Source organism: Peromyscus californicus, unplaced genomic scaffold, assembly GCF_007827085.1.
Source record: "Peromyscus californicus insignis strain IS unplaced genomic scaffold, ASM782708v3 Scaffold_7__1_contigs__length_154581171, whole genome shotgun sequence".
In the NCBI taxonomy this organism is placed as follows: domain Eukaryota; kingdom Metazoa; phylum Chordata; class Mammalia; order Rodentia; family Cricetidae; genus Peromyscus; species Peromyscus californicus.
The window spans coordinates 102,020,213-102,048,170 of NW_026294595.1; the positions used below are offsets into that span (position 1 = coordinate 102,020,213).

Here is a 27,958-nt window from a genome sequence, read left to right on the forward strand (position 1 = left end):
GCATGTGGGGAGGGGATGCAGGAGGATGGGGACCATCTTCAGCTACATAGAGAAGCTGAAGCCAGCCTGGACTACATGCAACATAAGAGCCTTAGAAAACCAAAAAGGAGAGACAGCTGCCTGTGGGTCAGAAGTCTGGCAGGAAATGGAGTCAGATGGCACCCTAATCTTAGACTCTTCACGCTCCAGAACTCTGGGAGACACCTTCCTCGGACCACCTCATCTATGAGATTTTGTTTCAGCAGATCAAGAAGACTAATAGAAAAAAATGAATTAAAAAAAAAATGAACAGTCTCCGAAACTTGTGTGACTACAACCAGAGCTAACTGTTCAGCCATCCAAATCCAGAAATGGAGAGCAGGTAGGACAGTGGGCTAAAAAAATGTTATTTTGAAGAAATGGCACCAGGCTGAAAAATCCTCACGTTTGGCAAAGTTTCTAAACCTATGGATTGAAGCAGCCCAACAACTACAAAACAGTAATCCACACCGAGACACAGCACAGCGAAACCTGAAGGTAAAATAGCCACATTCAAATGGTGCTTCCAATACTAACCTTCGCCTTTTCAATTAAAAACGTGTATGTTCAAAGTCACCTGCCACTAGTCCAAGAGTTTAATGGAGAAAGGCAAGCCTATCAGTCTTCTCAAGGCTCTCACAATTAATGCAATGTTAGTGCAAATCTACAATTACATTTTCTATGGCATTAAAAAAATGCAAGGTACAAGCTACTTATGATTGAGGTAAATCTTTATAAATGAATATTCTTAGGTAATTCAAATAGTTTAAAACACACTGAACATACCAAAGGTCTCTTTTATAAACTAACTAAGCTGTAAGTTTTCAGCCTTGGAATTAAAATGATTCCAAGTATACATACATCTTAAAAGCTAGATAGACAAGAAGCACAGAAGCAGGCCTCCCTGCCAATAGTCCTCAGCTTTAGGGGAAAGTTGCCCTCACATGAGCTTTGAACAGAGCAGCCGTCAAGTCTACTATTTTTTTCTGGTTGTTAACACTAAGTTACTGCACCCATCACCCCTCAACTCTTTCCCCTGACCTTTCCATCTACTTCTTCTGTGTTCTTGTGCTTAAGGCTGAAGGACAGTAGTTCTACCATTCCGGATCCTAGGCACGCTCATTGTGAATTCTCAGTCTTTTATTTCTATTCCTAAAATGACCACGTGTTTCCTTAGAACTTATTTCCTCAGTGTTCAGAGACTATCTAGCACGAGTAAGATGTCTTCTTCCCACAATGCTGTATCCAACTCTCAAGCATGTGGCAATGCACACACGCATTAGGACGTTAGAAGAGAATTTCCTTTTGGTGTCTTCCATCCAGGAATTATTTTAAAAATGTAAACCTCGGGGCTGGAGAGATGACTCAGCAGTTAAGAGCACCAGCTGCTTTTCCAGAGGACCCAGGTCCAACCCCCAGCACCTACATGGCAGCTTACCACTGTCTGTAACTCCTGTTCCAGGGGATCCGATGCCCTCACACAGACCTACATGTGGGCAAAACACCAATGAACATAAAATACAAATAAATTATTAAAAAAGAATGACTTTTAAAAAATTTAAAACCTCCTTTCATAGCCTAAGTGAGTTATGTCCCACATTAGCAGATGCCTCAATAACTTATAAGATAATCATCTTAAATTTCTTTGTAGCCCTCATAACATATGGTAAATGCTCAAAAAAAATTCACTTTGAATGTAATACACTTATCCAGTATGGATTTTCTTTTGTTGGCCAAAGACTGAATGCTCACTGAAGGCTTGTCCATATGCCTTGTTTTTCCCTCCAGCATGAGTTTTCTGATGTTGAGAAAGAGATGAGCTCTGGCTAAAAGCTTTTCCACATTCTTTACACATATAGGGTTTTTCTCCAGTGTGAGTTTTCTGGTGTTTCATAAGAGATGAGCTCTGGCTGAAAGCTTTTCCACATTCTTTACACATACAGGGTTTTTCTCCAGTGTGAGTTTTCTGGGTTTCATAAGAGATGAGCTCTGGCTGAAAGCTTTTCCACATTCTTTACACATACAGGGTTTTTCTCCAGTGTGAGTTTTCTGGTGTTTCATAAGAGATGAGCTCTGGCTGAAAGCTTTTCCACATTCTTTACACATACAGGGTTTTTCTCCAGTGTGAGTTTTCTGATGACGAATAAGGGCTGAGCGGTCACTGAAGGCTTTGGTGCAGGCACTGCACTTATAGGGCTTCTCCCCAGTGTGAGTTCTTTGATGCTGAGTCAAGGCTGAACAGTAGCCAAAGGCCTTCCCACATTCATTACACTCATAAGGCCTCTCTCCAGTATGAGTTCTCTGGTGCTGAATAAGGCCTGAACGGTCACTGAAAGCTCTGCCACATTCATTACACTTGTAAGGTTTCTCTCCAGTGTGAATAACCTGATGCTGGGTTAGGAATGTGCTTTGGCTGAAGGCCTTCCCACATTCATTACATTCATAAGGTTTCTCTCCAGTATGAATTCGCTGGTGTTGAGTGAGGTATGAGCTCTGATTAAAGGCCTTCCCACATTCACTGCATTCATAGGGTTTCTCTCCAGTGTGAATTATGTGATGCCGAATAAGGGCTGAGCGGTGACTGAAGGCCTTCCCACATTCATGACACTCATAGGGCTTCTCTCCAGTATGAATTCTCTGGTGTAGAGTAAGGTGTATGCTCTGGCTAAATGCTTTACCACATTCATTACATTCATAGGGCTTTTCTCCTGTGTGAATTCTCTGATGCAAGACGAAGGCTGAGTAGTAACTGAAGGCTTTCTCACACTCGTTACATTTCCAAGGTTTCTTTCCTGCACAAGTTTTCCCCTGTTTAATCACAGCTGAATTTTTAAAGTTCTTAGGCAAACCACAATTATGAAGTCTCTCTCCTTGGTGTTGAACAAGTAATGACCACTGACTAAAATTTCTCATAATTTCATCACATTGGTAGCTTCTCTTCACAGAAAGTCTCTTCTGAGGGACCAGCTCTCGTATTGGGTGTTTTTCATGGTTTTCCTGCTGGTTTTCTAAAGAGTCTTCACAGTCCCTGGACCTTTCCTCTGGAAAACTCTCCAGTAACACTCCAGGGGATGATTCCTCTTCAGAAAAATGCTTCTCTTGAGTTAGCTTCTTGCTTTCTGGTACTGTTTCCCACTCTGAAAGACAAATTACATACAAAGAGAAATAACAAAACAAACAAAAAATGCTTGCAGAAAACATAGAAACTGCAAAGTCCTCAGAGTCTTGCACTGTTGAAAGGACATGAAAAAATGGCTGACTGAGAAAAGATGCTGCAAAAAGGGAAGGGGTGAGAAGCCAGCCAACACTGCTTTAGTCAGCAAGGTAGGGAATGAAGAATAGTGACAGAACAAGGCCAAGCAGTGGGGACTCGAGGAATGACACAGAAATAAAACAGGGTCTGGAGGACACATGGATGAGCTAATAAAAAGCCTCTAGGGACTCACTCATTGTACTCACAGACTCAGACTCATTGTACCCACAGACTCAGACTCATTGTACCCACAGACTCAGACTCATTGTACTCACAGACTCATTGTACCCACAGACTCATTGTACCCACAGACTCAGACTCATTGTACCCACAGACTCATTGTACCCACAGATTCATTGTACCACAGACTCATTGCACCCACAGACTTATTGTACCCACAGACTCAGACTCATTGTACCCACAGACTCATTGTACCCACAGACTCATTGTACCCACAGACTCATTGTACCCATGGACTCATTGTACTCACGGACTCATTGTACCCACAGACTCATTGTACCCACAGACTCATTGTATCCACAGACTCATTGTACCCACAGACTCATTGTACCCACGGACTCATTGTATCCACAGATTCATTGTACCCACAGACTCATTGTACTCACAGAGCCCTTCACTACGTCCCTGAAGAAAGACCATCTTTAGCTTCCCTTCTTGCTCTAATCTTTTCCCATGCTCTTATGTCCTAATTGTGACTAAAAACTAATCTTTCAAAATCAGTCCTCTTACAAGTACACACACACACACACACACACACACACACACACACACACACACAAATTGGTTGTCACTGTTTCAAAATAAGACACAAATTCTAGAAGCTAGTATTCAATGTTGTATGGCTCTACCAATTCACATGTAGAAAAAATATAGCATTGGAAAAGTTAGCAACTCATTGAAGAACCCAGGAAAACAATGCTTCTTCAATTATACAAGGATATGGCCAAAGAAATATAAATTTGCTAGTAATCTATTGTAATAATCCATCTTGACAGAAGTAACACAACATCATTAAAAAAAATACCATAGTTAATCAATAGCATTCATTTGCTTAGCATATAGGGGGTGCAGTTTAAACACTTTCTATCCTACTTGAACCTCATCACAGTGAGTGAAGAGCTGTCGTTTTACAGCTGGAACACTTGACTCACAAAGAGGGTAACCCACTCTTTAAAGATCACAGAAATACTGATTACCTAAGATCAGCTTTGAACCCAGAAAACTGGTTTCAAAGTCTGTACCCCGAACCACGATGCCATGCTACCTCTGCTTGTATAGGGAAAACACAGAAACCAACCAATAATCAGTGGACTAAGACAGAAAAAAAAATCACTATACTGTAAATATAAAACAGCATGTGAAAAACGACAGTCAAGTAATGTAGGAGGCACAAAGGTCTCTGCGCTCACAGATATGCATTAGGGAAACCAGGAGTATTAAACATAGAGGGTTGTCTCTTCAAAGGGAAAGATGTATAGCCTGTTTTTTTGCCCAGAAGGCTGGGGGGCAGAGATAGTTAACAGCCTGATGGCCTTTGCACTACCCGTGTGGCATTTCCATGGGTAGAGGCAATCCCAACAGGCTCCTCCACAAGCATTTACATGACCATCTGAGTTATATTCCCACTGTCTCCAAGAGTCACTCACCTGGACTGGCTGCTTTTGAGACATCCCTCTCCAGTTCTTCCCTATGCTCCAACTGAGAGATCACATCAGGTTTGGAAATTGGAAGCCCTGTTCACAAGGAAAGGAAAGGGGTCTGGTAAAGAGTGCCCTGATGGCTCCCTGGTCTTTAGGAAAGATGTGGGGAATGGGGAAGAAGGAGAGAAGAAAGGGAGCAGGGAGGGGCCAGTTTTGGATTTCTTCAACAGTGCTTAGAAGAAGGTAGAAAACGGGGCTGGCGAGATGGCTCAGAGGTTAAGAGCACCAACTGCTCTTCCAGAGGTCCTGAGTTCAATTCCCAGCAACCACATGGTGGCTCACAACCATCTGTAATGAGGTCTGGCCCCCTCTTCTGTATACATAATAAATAAAAAAATCTTAAAAAAGAAAAAAGAAAAAGAAGAAGGTAGAAAAGTTGATATGGGTTTGGCCTAGTTAGGGTTACTATTGCTGTGATGAAACACCATAACCAAAGCAACTTGGGGAAGAAAGGGTTTATTTGGCTTACATTTCCACATCACTATTAATCTCCTAAGGAAGTCAGGATGGGAACTCAAACAGGACAGGAACCTGGAGGCAGGAACTGACACAGAGGACATCCCTTCCTGGCTTGTTCCTCATGGCTTGCTCAGCCTGCTTTCTTATAGGACCCAGGACCACCAGCCCAAAGACGGCCCCACCCACAGTGGGCTGGGTCCTCCTTCATCAGTCACTAATTAAGAAAATGCCCTACAGTCAGATCTTATGGGGGGCATTTTTTCAATTGAGGTTCCCTCCTTTCAGATGACTCTAGCTTGTGTTTACATAAAACTAGCCAGCAGAGGGTTTATTTGAGTTCAGAACCATTAAATCACTCGTTTTTTAACCTCACTATAAAAATAAATATCTATTCTCTTAAGAGTTTCTTTACCAGAGCTTTGTCTTGACACCCTTGCCTAGGGAGTAGAAAAGGGTACTTACTATAGTATATAATATATAGGCTATAATAATTCTAGAAGTAGTGAAAGTAGAACCAGAAACAAAAAGCAGGGGCTCTGTCAGGACTTACAAAGACTAAGAATCTTTGGAACTAAGAGCCTCAGAGCTCCTAGAAACCCGGGCAGTAAGGTACCGAGCTAGGTAACTCACAGGGAGAGAGGCACCATCCTTACCCAGCAAAACCAGATTCCTGCGCTTCTTAGGCACATCTTCCTGAGAAGGGTTCAGCTTTCCCCACTGGGTGAGAGCCTCAGCCATATTCTTGATCAGCAAGTCCTGAAAAGCCAAATACACCAATGCTTACTAATGGCCTCTAGCCAGAGACTCCCCCACCCCCAGAAAGAACCACTGATAGTGGAGGAGGGTGACAGGAAGGGTAGACAAAATGACTCTCACATCCTTTTTAACATTAAGACTCTTTGGCATATTTGTGCTCCACAGGTTTGGGTTTTTTTTTTTTTTTTTTTGTCATTTTGCATCAGAATTCCTGTTACCTATTGGCAGCACCTTCCAATTCAAAACTCGAAGGCAAGGAGTTTCTAGTTTCTGTGTTGTTGACTTAAAGAACTGTGGAGCTGCTTACTATGTATTCAGGGAGAGGACCCAAAAGTATCACACTTTCTTTGCAGTATGGTTTTTAAAACACAGGGAGTTCACAAAGGAGAAAGTGCTTCTCTCTTTAGTTTTTCTTTCCCAGTCCATTATATGTTAAAAATCAACATGCTTGCCAGGCAGTGGTGGCGCACGCCTTTAATCCTAGCACTAGGGAGGGAGAAGTAGGTTAATCTCTGTGAGTTCGAGGCCAGCCTGGTCTACAGAGGAGTTCTAGGACAGTTCCAGGGCTACACAGAGAAACCCTGTCTCAAAAAAACCTACATAAATAAATAGATGAACAAACATGTTTGCTGCATGTGCCACAGAATATGGATTTACTCAAACTCAAATAATCATGAAGTTCCCCAAATGTTCCAGTCCTTTTCCACAAAGCACTGATAAGCAGGGCCTGGCCCCACATTGACTCTTCTTCCTGCACTCATCCTTCTAAGTCCCCGGTCGGTGGCTGCCATTCAGCTGTTGGAAATGTGTGTCACACTGCCTTGTGCAGCTTGGTGTATGCCGCTCCCTGTTCCAAGGGCTTTCCCTGCTCCATCCTTTCAGACATTTGACTCCTACTCACACCAGATCACACCTAACCGCTACTCACACCAGCTCTCACCTGACCACTACTCACACCAGCTCTCACCTGATCGCTACTCACACCAGATCTCACTTAGGTTTTCCTCCACAGACAGCCTTGCCTGCTGGGTTGCAGCGTCACGCTCACTCTCTTCCCTTAAGTCACATGCATAGAAAAAACTTTAGGATTCATGTCTGATTGTCTCGTTGCTTTCTTTTTAAATTTTATGCATGAGTATTTTGATGACATATATATATATACATATATATATATATGTATATATATATGTATGTGTGTGCCCAGTGCCTGAGGAGGCTAGTAAAGGATGTCAGATCTAGAACTGGAGTTATAGACAAAGATGTGGGCTGCCATGTGGATGCTGGGAACCAAACCCAGGTACCCTGCAAGAATAGCAAGTACTGTTAACCACTAAGCCTCTCTCCAGCCCTCTGAACTGAAGTTTTATGGCATCTACCACCATCGGCAACTATATACCTGGTTTGATGTTTCCCAGAAGCTGGGTATGAAAAGGACTGCCAGTCTTCCAGAGTCTACAGAGATATCCTTATTATTTCTTTCTAATCAGTTATGGCACGTTTTCTATTGCTGGGACTCTGAAAATGTTCACATGGCCTATGCAGCTTTGGAGGAAGACACAGTATAGATTTTTCCCCTGTGGTCTGGCTATATAACACATCCTCTTTAGACATTACCTCATCCCACAATGACACACACTCCTTGATCTCTCCAATCACTTATAGACACCTTCCCTCCAAACAAAGCTCTTCTCTCTTGAAATACCCCTGTATTCTATTTTCCAACTGCCAACTACCTTCCTTGGTTTTTCAAAGTGAACTTTTATCTTAAACCCCTTTCAAATAGTCTAGTTGATGGACATCCTCCAGGGTCATTAATAACTTGTCAGAGACAATAATTCCTGCATTTAAAATACAGATTTATAAATGTGTTCCTTTGTAGAGACCCACAGGGGTTTCCTAGTGAGAACTTACTCAGGGTCTGAGAGGCTGAGCCTTCTTTACCCAGCAGGGCTGCGTAAGGGGTGATTTGACCATGGGTGTGGTTACCAGGCGTTTGGAAGGGTCTACACTTGGCTGTGTGGTGTGCTTTGATCTAGCAAGGGGGAGGTCTTCCCCCCCCCCTCCGCCCCTTGGCATTGTTATAAAAAAGCCTTTTTGAAGAGACCGACAGGGCTGTTGGATTATCCAGGTCCTCCCGAAGCTATCCTGTGTTTCTGTCTTTCTCCTCTCTGCTATCTTTCTACCTAAAAGTTTCTTATCCCTGCTGTGGGATGTTCTGTATGGCAAATGTGTTGCTAATTAGTCAATAAATAAAACACTGATTGGCCATTGGCTAGGCAGGAAGTGTAGGCGGGACAAGGAGGAGAATAAAGCTGGGAAGTGGAAGGCTGAGTCAGAGAAACACTGCCAGCTGCCACGATGAGAAACAGCATGTGAAGATGCCGGTAAGCCACGAGCCATGTGGAAAGGTATAGATTAGTGGAAATGGATTAATTTAAGCTGTAAGAACAGTTAGCAAGAAGCCTGCCATGGCCATACAGTTTGTAACCAGTATAAGTCTCTGTGTTTACTTGGTCGGGTCTGAGTGGCTGTGGGACTGGCAGGTGAGAGAGATTTGTCTTGACTGTGGGCCAGGCAGGAAAACTCTAGCAACAAATGGCGTCCAACGTGGTGGCAAGAGTTTCCACCTAAAAACTGAGAAAAAAGATTCTAAAATGGAGCTAAAAACAGTTCCTAATTGTCTTTCTCAAATGAGCGGCAGCTGCCGGTTTGAGCTACTTGTGGGTTCCTGGCATGCGCGCTCGACCTGCAGTATGGCGGGAATGAGGCCTCTGCAAGTGGCACATTAAGCTATGTGGTGGATTTAGCCTTTGCAGGTACAAAACAAAAAAAAGAGGTTTCTGGGCTACACGCTGCTTGGATAAAAGCATAGACCCACGATAGCTCCCAGAGCTGGTGGTAAACGTAGCCATGTTGGGAAGCTGAGGTGGGTGGAGACAGCAGCCACAGCTGCTGCAGTTTAAGGCAATAGATTCACAATAAGACAGATTCAGATGTAATAGTTTACAATGTGTATGAAAGATACGTAGGCTTGAAAGAGACAAAAAAGATGATATATAGAGTTATAGAAACAAATACATAGTTTTAAAAAATAAAGTCTTTAAAGAGACAGTAAAGGTAGTATAAAAAATAAGCCACGTAAAAATGGATATTACACAGAGAATCTGCATTGTGTTGTCTTTGGGACTTTTAACTGCAGAAAAACATTTGATTGTAAAAGCTGTTGAGTTATGCCAAAATGTATATTTTAAAGGTACCTTGACTTCAAAATTTGGATATAAGGATATGTTGCTTTGGAAAGGAAACTCTGCTTTTGTTTCCACAGAAAGCCAAAGGCTATGGATTTGTTCCAGATTAAGATACATCAGGTTTGACCAGCCAAGACCCCCTGAAAGGTCTCCGATGACACCATGGCCCAGATGATCCAACATCCAGAATGATTTGAAGGCAACTGGCTCAGACGATACACCCTCATGGACTATTCTATAATTCTAAAATTTTCTTTGTATCCCCATAAGATACAGCGCCCCCCTCCAGCAGGAAGTAGTAAGAGAAGCTACGCCCAAATTCCCAAATTATATGTAATTTTACTTTGTTAAGGTTAAAACCTTCCTTTTTGAAAAAAAAAGGGGGGAAGTGCTGTGGGATGTTCTGTATGGCAAATGTGTTGCTAATTAGTCAATAAATAAAACACTGATTGGCCATTGGCTAGGCAGGAAGTGTAGGCGGGACAAGGAGGAGAATAAAGCTGGGAAGTGGAAGGCTGAGTCAGAGAAACACTGCCAGCTGCCACGATGAGAAACAGCATGTGAAGATGCCGGTAAGCCACGAGCCATGTGGAAAGGTATAGATTAGTGGAAATGGATTAATTTAAGCTGTAAGAACAGTTAGCAAGAAGCCTGCCATGGCCATACAGTTTGTAACCAGTATAAGTCTCTGTGTTTACTTGGTCGGGTCTGAGTGGCTGTGGGACTGGCAGGTGAGAGAGATTTGTCTTGACTGTGGGCCAGGCAGGAAAACTCTAGCAACATATCCCTCTCTCCTCGCATCCTTTAAAAGGTGGGAGCTGGCCTCCCACACTCCTTCATGCTGTTTATGTATCTATAGTCTCCTGCTTCAGCAAGCACCATGAGACAGGGCATGTGACTTTGCATTTCACATGGCCATTTACAGTAGTGAGTGGCTAGAACATGCACAGTAAAGTGGATGGCCAAGAAGCAATACTGGGAAGGAAAGTTCTAAGTGAGGAACATTTCCTGTAAGGTTCATTACGCAGTCTCTCAGGATGACCCCAGTGGTCTGGCAAATAGGGCAGAGCAAGTATTAAGAAGAGAAGAAAACATATGCATGCGAAGAAAAGAACCTATAGACTTACCTGAGTCCCGAGAGTTGGGAACACATTGGTTATGCCATTTTCTTTTGGTTTTCCAGCACTGGGAGAAGGTGAGTCCTCAGAAAGGGAGCCTAGAAGTGGAGACCAGGAGCCACGGCAATTAGTCCAGCCCCTAGGCACTAGCTACCTTGCCTAAAGTTAATACAGGGAACAATCCCATAACACCCCCGATACAAGACAGTTAATGTGGGTTTCTATCTCAGGTTCCTCCTGTACACCTTTGCACTTACTACAGTAGAACTCTCCTATGAGAATCTGAATACATTATACAAATATATAGTTCTCTTTCATCTGCTTAGTCAAAATAATAAAGATCTCTGTGCGTGACCTGTGCCTCACTTAATGATTCATCTCTGTTGTTCTCCAGGCTCAAGGGATGAATGAAGACGGAATTAGTTTTATTCTTTTTGACCACTCACTGACTTTTCAGATGCAATTTGTGTGGAAACATCTAAAGCATTTAAAATCCCAAAACAATTAAAACCCCAAACCCAAGCAAAAAGAATTCTAAATAACACCTGGGAGTTTTCAAATCCAAAATGGGTTAGTCTCTTTCCTTACAGAGTTCCCGCGAAGACAAAAGCAAGTCGGTGTCAGAAGCCGAATTGTCAAAGTGGTGGGTTTTAGGGAGGGCTGGCTGCCCGTCATCGAGATGACCAATGGATGAAGTAGCTGGCTCTCCCTCAGAACCCCAATGTGGGACCCAGAAACGGGAAGCCACGGGCTCCCTCCGCTTTACTCACAGCGCCTCACCTTGGACCGGGCTCCACCGAGGCTGTCTAACCGCCCGCACCCTGCTGACCGCCAGGGAAGGGCGTGAGTACGCCGCTAGGGTGCAGCTAGAAGCAGGGCGCACCCGGATCCTTCAGCGTGCTCCGCAAACTCGGGGGGAACCGGGCTTGGCCTTCCATGCCAAGCTGTCCTCTCACCGCCTGCAGAGGTACCTGAGAGCCCTGGGCAGAGCCGCGCCAGCTGGCTGCCCAACTGAACTACAACTCCCAGAATTCCTCTGCACATAGCACCTCGACTCCGCACGCCGCTTCCCAGAGGACCTCGCGGGGGCGCCCTCTACTCCTGCACGAGCGTTAAACCTTCTCACTTTTCTACGGTCCATGCACATGTTCCCGCATTGTTTCCAGTTCGTCCCTCCACGCAGGCGTTGTGCTCTCAGCGCACCAAACCGCGTGCCGCGGGACCCTCGTTCTGGGTGACTGTATCCTGGAGGATCGCGCCTCTTACCCGTGCAGGCTGCCCATTTTTCCGCTTTAAGGGGAAATGCCTGGATGCATCCCCTACTGGGTTGTTTGGACCAAGCATTCACTTTTTTTTTAAATTTTAAAAGCACATTTATTTATTTATGTATTTATTTGGAGATATGACACAAAGTGCGTGTGGCGGTCAAAAGACAACTTGCCAGAGTAGTTGTCTATATATGAGTCCAGCTTGATTGCAGGCACTTTTATCCACTGTGCCAAAGCTTGTAACTGGGAACTGATACTTGTGAAATGACTAAAGTCCAAACTTTGTGTCTGCCTAGACACTTCTCAGCCTCTCACCCGCAACAGCCACATCCACGTTGGTGATGCTTTTAGGACTGTCCGTGACCTGGACCATGGCCCAGATGTATTGTAGTGTCTGGAAGATACTGCTGAACTCTACAAAGAAAGCAGATATTACTAGGCCCGGATTCCCTCAGTAATGTAACATTAACATCCCCCTCCGCCAGCACTGATGTTGTTGTGGTTTTGTCTTTAAAAAACGCTATACCCCTGAGCTTGGACACCAAGAGACTTCAGAGGCACAAGCTCACTCTTTGTCTGGCCATTAACAAAAGGACTCAAAACTTTTTTTTTTAAAAGATGTATTTATTTATTACGTATACAGTGTTCTGACTGCATATATGCCTGCTGGCCAGAAGAAGGCATCAGATCTCACTATAGATGGTTGTGAGCTACCATGTTGTTGCTGGAAATTGAACTCAGGACCTTTAAAGAGCAGTCAGTGCTCTTAACCGCTGAGCCATCTTCAGCCCAGAACTCAAAACTTTTAATTGGCTTAATTAGTGTGATTGTCAATAACTAGCTCACATGGATCATTTCAGTTGCCCTTGCCCTTAAATTGACTGATCTTGTAAAATTTGCTGTTTTAGCAAGATGGTAGGTCACAAGAGTAACTGCTATTTCTGCTTTTGTAATCAAACTTGCTTACTCTATTAAAAAAGATTACTAGGACAACTGCAAGACATTTATGTTGAAAACTAGACCCTGCCTACATGTAGACAAAATATATGTCATCTTGTGAGTTTTGCTTTTATAAGCCCTGGGCTGTTATAGCTAGGTACTGCATCTTGAGAATGCTCTCAGGTGCAGTCCTGGCCCCACATGGACTCCAGTATCTTAAATCAAAAGCCTCTCCTTATTAAAGTTTATTTATTGTCATGGTAAATCTCTGAGCAACCCCAGACCCTTAACATCACCACATGCAAGACTTTTCCTTGATCCAGACCATGGCCCAGTTGTATAACCAAAACAACTGTGTCTACTAAAACAGATGTTACCAGGTTCCCCTGACCTATACCTGACAATGGTATCATTATGGTTTTTGCCCACATTGTATACCAGAACTTCAGTGCTGAGAGTTCTTTGGGGACAAGAGCCTCCTCTTGGTCACTGCTGATAAATGACTGAAATTAGGGTTTACATGCATGGTAGTTTGCTACTTTCTCCCCTGAACTATAACAATATATAACTATATATATATAAAACTATATATATAACAATTTATAACGATGTATAATATATAACTATATATAACTATGTATATATAAAACTATATAATGATATATAACTATATATATAAAACCACATATATAACTATATAAGTATATATATATATAATATATAACAATATATAACTGTCACAATATACCTACAAGAGCTCTGGGACTCTGTAGATGGTGAATCTTCAGCTAGTGTATTCTCACCTATCTTCCTACAGGAAACTAGCCAATTTGATAGCCAGTTTATATTTACAGAAGAAAAAAATTTGATCTACCCATGTATCTGGGAACAAACCATAATGTCCAATGTCATTTCTTCAATATAATGGCCAAATCTTAGATCTAATGCTTCTTAGACTAAAACTCCCTTTTCTCATTATTTCTCTTCCTGTCAGTGGGCTGAGAACAAAAGTGCTTCTTGTGGCCGGGCGGTGGTGGCGCACGCCTTTAATCCCAGCACTCGGGAGGCAGAGCCAGGCAGATCTCTGTGAGTTCGAGGCCAGCCTGGACTACCAAGTGAGTTCCAGGAAAGGCGCAAAGCTACACAGAGAAACCCTGTCTCGAAAAACCAAAAAAAAAAAAAAGTGCTTCTTAGGAGTTCCACGATATCAATAAACCAGGCCCGATCACTTACTCCCCCCCGCCAAAAAAAAAAAAAAAAAAAAGAAAAAGTAAGAAAAGTAAAAAGAAAAGTCAGTCAGATGTAAACAAACCAACCAACCAACCAACAAACAAATAAATAAAAAGAAGTCAGATGTAAACGCTGTCTTTGGGTATGGGAGGTAGTAGCTGTGGGCTATAAAGGGGAAACAACGAAGGAGAAACTGAGGGTCTGCACAGCTTGTGACCACAGGTTGCAAACTCATTGACCAGTAGCCTGGGCTGACGGCAGGGTCTTACAAGCCCCAGAGATTGCTGTTGCTCTGGGAGTGCAGAGCAACTTTACAAAAGGAAGCTATGAACTGACCTCCCCACCGTTTTCAGTCACTTTCCCCAAAAGTCCATCAGGATTCTGGATTTGCCCCAATCTGATCTCACTGATAACGGCAGTATCTTAAACAAATACAATACTCATACTCAATTTATTCAAACAAGGAAAAACGCAGAACTCTCAGAGTCAAAAGACAAGTGTGCCAATAGTCCCTTTAGTTTTTACTTGACATTATGAAACATTACGTATTATCTACACACAATCCCTGTGGTATTTTTAAGCTGCTTATAAATTACATAAATACACACATACAATGTATTCCCTGACACTTTTCTGCTTTAAGAGAGACCAAAATAAATTTATGTTTAGTAGCATGGGAGAGGACTATTTGGCAATTCTGCTTCCTCTCAGTTCCACTTTGATCAACTGGAATACAACGACTTTTTCCAGACCTTACCTTGCAAAAAGGGAATACTGATTCCCAAAGTCAAGGTTGCTTCATATCTGACCTTTAATACAATAAAAATACAGAGTTTCACCTAGGAAATAGATGCATTTGGGTACTCAGGTGTTGCTTTTATCTAAGTTGTTTTATTTACTGAGTCAATAAAGACCTGGGAGTCAGATATTGGGGTGAAAACCTGCCAGATCAGAGAAGCAACCAGCTGAACTTTCTTTTTGGCCGGAGACCCAGCAGGATAACTTCTCTCCATACCATCCAAAAACAAAAAGAACTGTGGATCTCTAAGTCCACCCTACTTCCTGTGTGTGTCTGTATCCATCTTCCCAGGTCCTCCAAATGCTCTATGGCTAATTCTTGTCAACTAATCACTGGCTCTGCCCCCTGCTCTAAGTTAACTTTATTAACGCAGTCTCCAAGTTTCACAGTGTGATCAAATATCCTGCAACACCCAGGATCTGAAGTTTGGTGATGGGGGAGTGTATTAAAGAAGATTTTAAATATCCAGAGATATTTTATTATATAGAGAGCTATGTTGGATCTGGAATAATGGGCAGAAAGGGGCCACGTGGCTTTCACACAGACTAAGCTAAGTGATGTGCAAAACGTAGTGGCTTCTAGTGTCATCCAAATATCAAGGTGCCTGCTTGTGTCCCTACCCTTCAGGTGTGGATTGCAACTGGATTGGCACCAAGATGATAAGAATATTCTTTAGCTTTCTTCCTTATTCGTAATGTGTGGGTCCCATGTGGTATAGATTGGTATCATTGAATGAACAGAATGATACACACCAGATGAGAGACACAGGTCTTTGTTTACCTAGGCTTCTTTGTTACTGTACCACAGCTTAGTATAGATCTCTTGAGCAGTGAAGAAGGAAGAAACAGAACTTGGAAGTGACTACTAGGATGCTATAGGCTGGATTGTGAAAACTCAGAAGGTGGACCCAAGCAGGGTTTGAATACGTTTGGTATTCATTAGATAAACATTTATTGAGCAACCTAATGTTTGCAAGGCACTGTGTAAGATTCAGAGATCTATTAAATCACACCTACAAGTGCTTACAATCCAGTTGAGAAGACAATTCAGGTATATAAATTATAAGACAAAAGTTAAGAGCATGCTTAATAGAAACACTGAAGGCAGACCCATACTAAAGACCTGGTTTCACCTTGTGTTGTCTAGGGTATGTTCCTAATCTGTCTAAACTTCAGCGTGCTCATCTGTGAAATTCAGATAGCAAAAGGACTTGTTTCACAGCATGAGGACCAGCTGATCTTGTCCTTGAGTGGAATGTGGTGGTTTGAATGAGAATCGCCCCCACAGGCTATTTGAATGTTTGGGTCCCAGCTGGTGGAGTGTTTAGAAAGGATTAGGGAGTGTGGCTTTGTTAGAGGAGGTGTGTCACTGGGGGTGGGCTTTGAAGTCTCAAAAGCCCATGCCAAGATCAGTGTGTCTGTCTGTCTGTCTGTCTGTCCCTATATCTTGGCCTACTGCTTGTGGATCAGATGTGAGCTCTCAGCTACTGCTCCAGCACCATGCCTGCCTATCTGTTGCCATGCTCCCTGCCACGATGGTCACAGAGTCACCCTCTGGACCTGTAAGCAAGCTCCCAGTTAAAAGCTTTCTTTTATAAGTTGCCCTGGTTATCATGTCTCTACACAGTAATAAAAAAGTAGCTAAGACACCTGGCTTCACCTTGTGTCACCCAGAGTATATTACTTAATCTCTCTAAACTTCATTGTGCTCATCTGTGGAAGTCAGACAGCAAAAGGACCTGTTTCACAGGTTTAGTTAGAGGATCAGTCAGTCTAGCCCTTCCAAAATTCTCTGCTGAGTGTTTACCCCAAGATAAGTGCTTAGTTAAGTGCTACCACTACTACCAGTATTAAGAGGGCTAAATGCTAGGGCACAAGAGAACAAGGTCTGTGTTCCAAAAAGCTTCTGAAGGACTAAAAGCTATAGAAACTTCTGGAGAAAATGGTCTTCTCGCATAATTGTGACATTCCCCCCTGTAACAGCCTGCAGCTATTTCAAGTGCAGTGACAAGGGACCTATGTTCTCCTAAGGTTATGTCTGCAGACTCCCTCCTAACATCCATCCTGCTGTCTGACAATCTCTCCAACTTTCTTTCTCAGTGCTGGGGATGGAACAGCAGGCCGCATACTTACTAGGTGGGATTCTATCACTGAGCTACACCCAGCCTCTGTCCAAAATTCTGAATCTGGAGATTCATGTTTTAGTTTCTGCACTCCACATCAGTTCTGTAGCACAGTAGATATGCTGTTTACTCAGACACTGTGGAGCAGAGGTGGGACCGATGAGGGCAGCCAGAGTAGATAGAATGAGCAAATGCTGGGTTTGTAGATGACAGGGAGACCTACCAAGTTTATAGGAAGGCCCTTTGCGTAGCTCACGCTTCTCCCCTGGTCAGTCTGTCCCTTGTTTGGCATAACGCCTCTGATGCTGAATAACTGAGGACTTGAAGCTGAACTCTTTTCCACACACACTACACTCAAAGGGTTTCTCCCCTGTATGAACTCTCTGATGCTGTGTGAGCCGGCACCTCTGGCTGAAGGCTTTCCCACACTCGCTGCACTCATATGGCTTGTCTCCAGTGTGTATCTTCTGGTGCTGTGTGAGAGAAGAGCGGTCAAAGAAAGCTTTGCCACACTCGTTGCACTGATGGTGTGGTTCCCCAGCATGCGCTTTCTGGTGTCGGTTTAGGGAGGAGACACCATAGAACGCTTTCCCACACTCACTGCATTCATATGGCTTCCTGCCAGTGTGGATCAGCTGGTGACGACTGAGAATGCTTTTCTGGCTAAAGGCTTTCCCACACTGCTGACATTCATAGGGACTCTCCCCAGTGTGAATTCTCTGGTGGCGAGTAAGGGATGATCGGTCAAAGAAGGCTTTGCCACACTCACTGCATTTAAAAGGCTTCTCTCCTGTGTGAATCCGCTGATGCACAGTTAGGGATGAACGGTCAAAGAAGGCTTTGCCACATGCACTGCACTCATACGGGCTCTCTCCTGTGTGGGCCATCAGATGTCTGCTGAGACTGCTCCTGTGACTGAAGGCCTTCCCACACTCAGGACAGTCATAGGGCTTCTCGCCAGTGTGAGTTCTCTGGTGGCGGATGAGTGAGGAATGGTCAAAGAAGGTCTTCCCACAGTCACTACACTCCTGGTCCTGGTGTTTAGGGAGGATTTTCTTGGATGGGGCTGACCTTCGCTGCAAGCTTTTGTCCGAGGAAAGGGGTTTCTTGCCAGTGTCTGCTTTAGGACTTTCCTTTTCTGGTTCCAACCCACCTGCTAGTGCTTGAACTTCAAGTTTAGGGCAGAGAGGACTTGGCCTTCTAAGGCTTTCTCTCAGTGTTCCTTCTGAAGCAGCTAGGGTCTCAGGCTTAGTCTCCCAGTCTGCAACAAAGAGAAAATGCAGATGCAGTTTCTTCTCTGGACTGGGGGACAATGGCAGATGTAAAGGTAATACTTGGTCACAGCACAGCTCACTTCCCAGATGGCCTTACATGCTGGGAAAGCCTAAGGCTTGGGAATAAAGGAGGAGGCAGGGAAGGGCTGTTACAACAGACTTCTCAGAACACAGGAGAACAGCTCTGGGAGTGGAGGCAATAGCTTAATTAGGGTGGGCTGAACAGAGACCTGGGAGACCAATAAAAATAAAAGAGGTGTACACAGGCAAGGTGACAATTCTGAGAAACAAGCTGATGAATACAGATAACTAATATGTTGATGTATAGAAGGGGGAACCAGAGAATTGGTGAGTAACAGGAAGAAAACATGCAAACAGACAACTTGAATTTGAGAAAAGGGTGACCCCTAATATTCCTCCATACCCAAATAACAAACAAATTTGGTTACCTAGAGAGACATTCTCTGGCCATTCTTTCTCCTCAGACCCATGACGACCCTGTGTCCATGGCTCGTCCCTTCTCTTCAACTGAAGAATCACATCAGGTCGAGGCACAGGAAGCCCTGCTCATGGAGAAAACGTAAGGCAGGTGGTTGCTGTGATGAAAATGCCTAACCATTCCAAAACTTAATCCTGGCATCTAAGTCTAGACCCTTCCAGAAATGCAGAACGCAGACCCAAGACACCGCTGAGGGAAGGTCTGGACTGAGGCTCTTGAAAGGAAGAGACGCCAGGCACCAGGACAGTGCCCACCAACACCAGGCACCAGGACAGTGCCCACCAACGCCAGGCACCAGGACAGTGCCCACAAAAGCCTCCTCAATTCACAGCAGCCTACGGAAGCTCTCCATCTGGACACTGGCAGCACAGAGTCTCTTGGCTCCATAGGTGAGTATAAGAAAAAAAAAAGGATCATCTTGACTGAAAAAGCATAAAGAGGGAACTCAATTTTGTTTGTTTGCTCATATTTAGTATATTGCTTTTATGGAAACAAGTCGGTTGTATTCACTGTAGGAAAATTAGAGTTATCTTCAAGTAAAAAGGAAAATCACCTTTCATGCCTTCTACTGATATTTCTTTATTTTTCCTCATTTTGATGCTGAAAGGCCTTATATGTGACGTGTTAAAGACTGGATATTGGGGGGCTGGTGAGATGTCTTAGTGGGTGCACCAGGCCTGCTGAACTGGGTCACTCCCTAGAACCCACATGTTAAAGGAGAGAACCCACTCCCTCAAGTTGTCCTTCCATCTCCACACACATGCTCTTGCACATGTTATGCCCCAAGTAAATAAAGAAGAAATGTAATGAAATGTTATAAGAACTTTAAAAAAATCGAATAAGGAAATACTGCTGACTTGTAAACTGAAGTTCTTTTCATGTAGTAAATTTAAAACATTAATTTTATTTAGCACAGATTTTCTACAATGTTTTCATGGCTATATGACAGTACATTGTATGGATAAATAATTTAGGAAATCCCTATCGACAGACATTTTACTATTTTTAATGTTTTGCTATTAATACACAATAGTACGGGAACTGTCCCTTGGCGTGCTGTATGAATTGGCAATCCTATGACATTCTTTGGATCAATTTCTAGAAGCAATCATATCCATAGCCATATGAACAAAATTAGATCCCACTCCTGGAAACACCTGAGCTCTAAGTTCCCCATGCACAGGGTTCCGCCTTGGGAGATAAGGGAGACAGGTATGCTAGTCCTGGGCCTGAGAAGCATCAGTCTGGTGTGTACTGGTTCCCTTTTTGGCAGACTGACCACACCCATCCCTTCCTGTGGCTTCTGGTCTCTGACCTAAGGAATTCCATACTTCTATATAAGCCCCTGACAAAAGGTCAGGATCTTCCTTGATGCCAAATAAACAATCTGTTCTGTTTGGGATATGACTTGACCTGTTTAAGATAATTCAGAAGGTGCTGACCTATGCATGAGTGTGTGTGCGTGTGTGTCCATATAGTAAACTGAAGACCTTGCACATGCTAGGAAACTCTCTACCGCTTAGCTACGTCCTCAGCCCAATACTGGCTTTTTTTTTTTTTTTTTTTTTTTTTTGGTTTTTCGAGACAGGGTTTCTCTGCGTAGCTTTGCGCCTTTCCTGGATCTCGCGCTGGCCTCGAACTCACAGAGATCCGCCTGCCTCTGCCTCCCGAGTGCTGGGATTAAAGGCGTGCGCCACCACCGCCCGGCCTGGCTTTTTGATACACATCTGCAGCATGATTGTGACTGTTACCTGCTTTTGCGTCTGTGTACTCCTGCTTCCAGAGTGGCCAAGACTACAGGTACACACCGCTGTGCTTGGCTTCAGCCTCTTATTCTGGAAGCTTCTGGGAGTTCCTTATTACCTGTAGGGACTTCACTTTACTTCACTAACAGTTGACATTAACAACAGCTCTTAATTTCCCCCTTGTCACATAAATATAGTTACAAAGTGCCTTTTATAGGTATCTAAGATTATCATTAAGACAAATTTTCAAAATCAAGCACCTCTCTGATGACCTGTCTCCTTTTCACAGGGGCACTTCTTTGTCCTCCTCTGGCTTCCACGAAATGATAGGCATCTCCTCTCACCAAGATGGCTCCTTGTCTAACGGATGGAACTGAGGACATTACCTGCTGGCATGCCAGGAGAAAACCTGGACACATTAACTCCTGCTTGCTGCCTCTGGACAGCCAGGTCCATACTCTGCCCTATCCTCTAGACTGCCTTCTGTATTGTGGAGGCAAGCTGCTGAACAAGCAGGCCTGTGGTTGTCCAGTGCTGTTAACACCAGGGCAGTCCACCTGTCCAGGGCTGGGGTCGCCAGCTACGCACCTAAAGCCGCCTTCTTTGGTGCTTTAGTCTGTCAGGTGGCTTTGAACTCAGGTGGGGGGTCAAAGAGGTAGCAATCCCCAGCCCATGTGACCCACACTGGTCTGGGACAAGTTCTGACTGCTCACAGCAAGCCTCCTTACCCAGTGAGATGATGCTCTCATAGTTTTCCAGCATCACTGTCTTGTAGAGTGCCCGCTGCACAGGGACCAGATGCCTCCACTCTTCATCTGTGAAAGTCACGGCCACATCTTCAAATGTCACCGACGTCTGAAAACACAACCACACCCCCTTACGACCCTTTTCTTTCTTGTCAGTTTTGTTTTTCTTGAGACAGGGTCTAACTCTGGGTGCTCTACAGCATGGACCGCAAACTCCAGCCTAACCCAACACTCCTTGGTGTGTGGGGGCTGACTCTCAGTCCATAACTGGTTGCACCAAAGGGACAGTCAGGACGGAACCACTGATTCCAGAGTCCTCCAGGCAGGCCTGCTCTGTCAGCTTTGGGGAAAGCCACAAGCTCACGGTGCTGAAGGTCATCTTACTTTGGAGCCCTTCATTGGCCAAAGGGTGGAGGGTTGTAAAGGAAGACACTCAGGATAAAGAAAGAAAAGTGACTACATTTTGGCATCAAATAATAGTAGTTCAGAAATAAAAATGTCCACCTCACCTGGCATCTGGTAGGTGGAGACACAGTGGCCATTCCCTCCTATGCTGTCCTGGTAGGGAAGAACAGAGGACTAGTGAGGAAAAAGTATGGGGGGAGAGAAGGTATGAGAACGAGCAGTCCTGGGGTCTTCTGGCCCACGTGGCAAGGCCCCCCCATATACCAGTGAGCAATGCAGCCACCTTCATTCCCAGCACCTTACAAAGAGCAAAGAAAGCAAGACCAAGGGCACTCTCTGCTCACTGCAGAGTTAGAACAAAAGCCATGGATATGGGAACCACAGCAGTGTCTGTTGTACCATTCAGGGCAGAGTTCTGTTCCCAAGAGTCAGAACATAGCAAGATTCACACGATATTTATATATTCACATTTAATGTTGCCCTGAATGTTTAATGAGCTAAAACCATAAGCAACTTTACAAATGACTATGTGGATAAGATAAATAAAAACTATGGCCTCTTTAGAGGAGTAGCATTCCATTTACAGCTCTTGCTAATGAAGCATCCATCTTTGATACTATAAGACTCTTCATCTCGTTTCTAGAACCACACTGATCATATCACAACTGGAAAATCAGTGAGTAACCAATTAGTAACTAGCAATTAGTGAGAAATTAACTGACCTACTAGAAACATCCTTGTTTGCTTTCTCTTGCTCTGAGGAGACATTGACCAAAAGCAACTCAGGGAAGAGAGGATTTATATATGGCCCACAGGTTACAGTCCATTCCCAAGGGAAGCCTAGGCAGGAATCTGGAGGCAGACACTGAAGCAGAGACCACGGAGGAACACTGCTTACTGGCTTGCTCAGCTACTTTCTCATACAGCCCAGGCCTACTTTCCCAGGGCTGGCATTATCCACATGGACTGGGCCTGCCTGTATTAATTGGCAATTAAAAAAAATGCCCCATCCTCCTGGTGGTGGCGGCGGCGGCAGCGCACGCTTTTGAACCCAGCACTTGGGAGGCAGAGGCAAGCAGATCTCTCTGAGTTCCCAAAGTTTGAGGCCAGCCTGGTCTACAGAGTGAGTTCCAGGACAGCCAGGGCTACAGAGAGAATCCCTGTCTTGAGAAAAAAGAAAGAAAATACCCCACGCAAACATGCTCACAGGCCCATCTGAGGGAGGCAACCCAATTGAGATTCTCTCTTCCCAAGTATGCCTAAGTTTGTGTCCAGTTAATAAAAACTGTGACAGAAATGATCTGGTATGAAAAGATGACATCCTTCTTAGTGACCATGAATTTTAAAGTGTTGGGACAGCATGCAGGTGATGAGTCAAAAAGACATCAAGAGGTACTGAAGTTGCCTCAGGGACCAGGGGAGCAGTTACCAGGAGACAGAACCAATGGACGTGGCTCTCACATTAGTGGTGAGACACTGGTGCTCACACAGGTTCAAGCTGAAAGGAAGAGAGCTCCAGTTCCCACACACTGCAGCTTTACTTATCCTTGGATTTCCAGAAGATTTATCTTCTTTGATCTCCCTTCTTGTAAGTTAGATGCTAAATGCATCTCACCTTCTCACAATTCAGAGTCTAATTAGAGCCTATTGGGTGTGGTAGTGCAAATACTTGGAATCTCAGCACTCAAGAAGCTGAGGTAAGACTGCTGCATACTGAGTTCAAGGCCAGCCTGAGCTACATAGGAAACACCACATCAACTCTTTCCCCTATAAAAGGAGTTTAATTAAAATAACAGTGAAAGCAAAAATTAGGGGAACTCCTGGTAGGGTGGGGAGATAGCATGCACACTTCTGAGAAGGAAGAGAATATGTGTATCTGTGGCTCATTGACCACTTTATTGCAGCCATAGGAATACATCACCACTCCCTGTGATTCATTCATCTACCTACTTAATCAGCATTTATTTAGTACCAACTACATCAAGCACAAACCCTGCAAGACACTTTCCCTGACCTCCACGAGCAACAGCTTTATACAAAGAACAAAGAAACATTTATTATAGGATGGTATGTAAAGAGATGCAGGGCAAGCTGTCAGGGCTTTGAAGAGGCTCCCCAAGCCCATGGAGGAAGGATTGAGGGAGAAATGCTGCAGCTTTCTTGGCACAAATAGGGATCTACAGTTTTGCTGTGAGGGAGGAACATTATAGACAAGGAAAACCTTGAGTAAAAATAGGAGGCAGATCCTTATCACATAAAGGATTACTACTGAAATTAGATAAGAGGAAGTCAGTCAGGAGCAATATTGGAGAAAAGATGAGCCTGGAGAAACCAGCAGAGGTCAAACTACATCAAAAGGAGCTGGGGGTGGGGGGTGTTGAGCATGGTTGTGTCCTCATTAGATATGTACTTTAGAAAGAGCATTGTGATGAATAGCAAGGGTTTTCAAACACAGACATTCTCAGATTGGCCAATTCTCTTCTAGGAATTTATTCTAGAAATAAAAGAGAATAGTTACAGAGCTTTTAATTAACCATCACCAACACATCTTTATTGAAGGTTCTCTGCCAGCCAGCTTCTTAAGCAATTACATACATCATCCCATTTAGTCTTTAAACAATGCAACTAAAATGTGAACTCTATTAAGCATCTACAACAGGAAACTTGATTAAATAATTTACTGCCTACAGGCTAGACACACAATGGAGCGCTATGAAACATCACCCTAACTAGTATTGCTGAGCACTTGCTCTCCTGAGGCTCTTGCTAAGTGCTTTTAATAAGGATAATTTAATCCCATCCTCATACATCAGGAGAGGGACTATAGGGTATTCAGACTTTGTAAAAGGCTGAGGCAGAATTTGAAAAAGTCTGCCTGGAAGCTTTTACTTCTATGTTATAATTTATTTCATCAAAAGATAGCCACAAAGTTAAGCAGATCTTTAGACTAAAATAGAAAATCCCGAAACGCATCCCAACATTTTGGGAAGCTTTATATGCATGACTGAAGCTTCATGGAAAACAAGTATGATGACATACACCCGTAATGCCTGCACTTGGAAGGCTGAAGCAGGATCTGCTGGCTTATTACCAGGGTAGGCTACAAAATAAGGCCGTATCTCAAATGCAATAAATGTAAAAACAAAAACTAGGGAAAAGATCACCGGTAAATTGCAAACAACTTCAATGGAGTAATAGACAACTGGTCATCACACGGACTTCTAGACATATGATGGTTGTCGGTGTCGGTGGTTGGTCCTAAGTTGGGATGTTCGACTTTATGATGATCAGAATGTTACTTCTAGAACTGTTCCTCAAAACTTCGTTTGTGTTGATCTCATTTAAGACCACACAATACCTTGCTTGGTGGGTCTTACCCTGACACTCTGGGTCTTGTCTGGCCTCAATACAGTTCCTTCACTTTTATTTCCACTACTCCGTGACAGTGCACTCTAGTCAAAATCATCTCAAATCTGCCTGAAGTCATTTGCCATCTCCTTTGGGGTTTTCTTCACCTCAAATCCGGCCTCCTCTACGAACACCCTAAGCTCACGTCAGGACATTCCCGCGCAGGCTGGGGATGAGGAGCAAAAGACACAACGTGAGACGTTTTCTGGGGGGACTGGGTGAGAATAGAGTGGGCACCCCTAGATTTAGGGTCGGTACCACCTACATTCATGAAGCACCCATGAAGGGAGGAAAGAACTAGAGGAAGACGGGGGAAGACTGGGACCTCCAACTTTGAAGTACAGGATTCTGGCACACAGTGGGCGTACCACAAAGACACTGGTAGCCCTGTCTATGCCCTAAGGAACCTACGCACACTGGGAGGGACGACTCTCCCTCCCAGGCTCTCGCGCAAGCTAGCTCCATCAGGTCACGCCCACTAGTCCTCCCAAGTCCCCAGGGTTCCCTTCTCTCCGCCGCTGCGTCCACTCGGCATCTCGAAGACCTAGACCCGCAGCCCTCACCTTCCGCAAGAGTACTGGGTACCTGCGAACGCCGTACCGCCTCGGGTCGGGAAGGCAGTGCGCCTGCGCGATGGTCTTCCGCTTCTGGGCTCCAATCAATGGGCTGCCTTCGCATGGACTCCATTTCCCAGAAGTCTCGACAGCCGGCGCGCCTTAAGATGACGCATATAAAAAAAAACTGCACAAGCTTGCACTCCAGATCCGTGGTGCTGAAGCGGATGGGACCAGGCTGTGTGGGTGCGTGGGCTCCTAAACCCAGAGACCAGCGAGGAGGAGGGTCCTAAGACAGCACAGGTCCTGTCTCTGGTTTGCCAGCGTGCCTATCTTTTCCGAAAGCCAGGGTTCCCAGTTCTTAGTCATCTTTCAGTGGACTGTCCCAGATGCTTGACACACCTGTTGCTGTCGTCCTGCAAGAATTCTTAGGCAGTTTTCACTATTTTGGTCCGCACCTCGGGGAATTTACACTCAACTCTGTAACCACAATCCTGTTTGAGGATGACCTCCTTTCTACTGCTTCAGACGATACCAGCTGTACAGACTTTAAACTTTGTAGCACAAAAAGGATGCAGAGTTTCCAGGGAAAGACTCAACTTGTGAGACAAAAAAGTCAGTTACTGAATCTTCATTTAGCCCCAGGATATCTGAAATAAGAGACATGTTAGGGCTTTTCTGGAACTAACAGGGTACTGCAGAATATGGATTGCAGCACTTAAAAAAATAGCCAGGCCAGTCTCTGAGAAACTAAATGAGAGCCCCAAATCCATACCAAGGAACAATCCCTAAGAAAGTCCTGGCACCGGGCTTCCCAAGAGGGATAGGCTCTTCAACAGCACATTACAAACAAACAAACAAACAAACAAAACAAAACAACCCCCCCCCCAAAACTAGGGTCAATAACTGTCCTCAATTGGCCATTGGATCACTATCTGTACTCTCCTAAGAACTTGATTTCTTCGGCTATTACTTAGACACCTCCAATATCAATCTTTCTTAAGGATGCACATAGAATTAGCAAAGAAGGAAATTCTTCTACTAAGTAACCACATACCTCCCTGGTGTTACATGTCCATGCTGCTATCCTGAAGGAAAGAGCTTTACCGAACTCCAAGAGAGCTTCCATCAAATACTGACCACAGGTTTTGTCTCTCATGTATGCCATTCAGAAACTCCCCAGTGTTGCCATGTCTGCTACAGGGCACACCAAAGGGACGACTCACTTGTCAATGGAGGGAATGGATTAGATCACTAGACTGCCAAGGTCGAAGCCCTGGTGCCTAGCTTTTGTTGGCCCCTTTCCCCTATATCAAGGATACCTTGTAAGCCTCAGTCTGCCCCTAAGGCAGTGGGGAGGGCAGCTGTGACAGGGTTCCTCTGTAACCCTGAAGGATGGCTACATACGGAAATCCTCAACTATGTTCTCCAAGTCTTCAGTGGAAGCTTGTAAAGTAGCTCCATGAGTCTTTGGTCAGGCAAGCTTGTAAAGTAGCTCCATGATTCTTTGGTTGGGCAAGGTCAGGAGAAACACACAATCTCCTATTCTTAGGAAAGGGACTCTTTTATTCCATTCCCGAGTTACCAGGGGCTGCATGTGCTTCAGAAAAATCTCTTTTTGTGACCATGCACAGACATGGTCACTACCCCACGACAGATTTAGAGATGTCGTTCACTGAGCTCCCCACCTGCCAAGTCTTCATTTGCCTACTGGACTTCACGGATACCCTCGCTGAGTGAATTGAAGCCTTTCCGGTCCATGCTGGAAAGGCTTGAGAAGTAGCCAAGGCACTCTCACAAGCAATTCTCCCCCATTTTTGGACTCGCCCAGAATCTCCAGATGTTTTCAAATCATGACCAAAATATTAGGTAGCAAATACTTACACCTTGCCTGACAACCATCGCCCTCAGGAAAGGCAGAAAGCCTTCGAAGATATGCTGAAGAAGCTAATGAAGAAAACCACAGTGTTAGTTTCTATTGCCGTGACAAAACACTGTGACCAGGGCACCTTAAAAATAGTTTATTGGAGGCTTACCTTTTCAGAGGAGGAGTCCAGGACCATCATATGTGACTCGTTTGGGTAAGCAGGGATAGTGTAAAGCCATGACCAGGTGAGGTAAAAAACATGGCCTAGGGCTGGACATGCGTGTGGGAACAACCTCTACCAAGAGTACACCAATGAGTCTGAAATCACGGGCAACGTAATGTTTAATAAGCTTTAGGTCTTCTCTGGAGTCAGGTACGAACTTCCTAAACTTGGTCTCATTCACTCTCTGCATCCTTCCTGCTGTTCCCAGACTGTCTCCTGGCTGGGACGAATGGACTTTCTCAGGACACGCCAACCATTGGTTGGATCTGACGGATTTGGCCATTACCGGAGATGAGAACCAGAGCC

General features: G+C 44.3%; 2 protein-coding genes across 6 annotated transcripts; both read right to left on the reverse strand.

Annotated features, from left to right (window-relative positions):
* Positions 1-1,790: 1,790 nt before the first annotated feature.
* On the reverse strand, positions 1,791-13,951 carry Znf892 (zinc finger protein 892). Its single transcript, XM_052723889.1, has 5 exons — positions 11,354-13,951; positions 10,583-10,671; positions 6,105-6,207; positions 4,939-5,025; positions 1,791-3,155 (listed from the first exon to the last, which is right to left on the reverse strand). The coding sequence occupies exons 3-5, from the start codon at positions 6,187-6,189 to the stop codon at positions 1,909-1,911; spliced, it is 1,419 nt and encodes a 472-aa protein (XP_052579849.1). The 5' UTR covers positions 6,190-6,207; positions 10,583-10,671; positions 11,354-13,951; the 3' UTR covers positions 1,791-1,908.
* A 539-nt stretch (positions 13,952-14,490) lies between these two features.
* Znf2 (zinc finger protein 2) lies at positions 14,491-27,954 on the reverse strand. Of its 5 annotated transcripts, none has more exons than XM_052723893.1 (7): positions 27,599-27,954; positions 27,447-27,509; positions 25,594-26,212; positions 21,705-21,753; positions 21,178-21,304; positions 18,655-18,768; positions 14,491-18,192 (listed from the first exon to the last, which is right to left on the reverse strand). In XM_052723893.1, the coding sequence occupies exons 4-7, from the start codon at positions 21,735-21,737 to the stop codon at positions 17,201-17,203; spliced, it is 1,266 nt and encodes a 421-aa protein (XP_052579853.1). In that variant the 5' UTR covers positions 21,738-21,753; positions 25,594-26,212; positions 27,447-27,509; positions 27,599-27,954; the 3' UTR covers positions 14,491-17,200. The 5 variants fall into 5 exon arrangements, with proteins under 5 accessions (XP_052579853.1, XP_052579851.1, XP_052579854.1 ...); XM_052723891.1 differs by having other exon boundaries at positions 25,572-26,212; XM_052723894.1 differs by having other exon boundaries at positions 24,642-26,212.
* Between the last annotated feature and the right edge of the window lie 4 nt (positions 27,955-27,958).

Coding starts and splice junctions, on each gene's coding strand:
- Znf892 (XM_052723889.1), bottom strand. CDS start 6,189: ATGGCTGAGGCTCTCACCCAGTGGGGAAAGCTGAACCCTTCTCAGGAA. Junction 5,026..6,104: donor CAGGAATCTGGTTTTGCTGG/GTAAGGATGGTG, acceptor CCTTGTGAACAG/GGCTTCCAATTTCCAAACCT. Junction 3,156..4,938: donor CTCAAAAGCAGCCAGTCCAG/GTGAGTGACTCT, acceptor TTTGTCTTTCAG/AGTGGGAAACAGTACCAGAA.
- Znf2 (XM_052723895.1), bottom strand. CDS start 21,737: ATGGCCACTGTGTCTCCACCTACCAGATGCCAG. Junction 18,769..21,177: donor TGAGAGCATCATCTCACTGG/GTAAGGAGGCTT, acceptor CTCCATGAGCAG/GGCTTCCTGTGCCTCGACCT. Junction 18,193..18,654: donor GCCAGAGAATGTCTCTCTAG/GTAACCAAATTT, acceptor TCTTTGTTGCAG/ACTGGGAGACTAAGCCTGAG.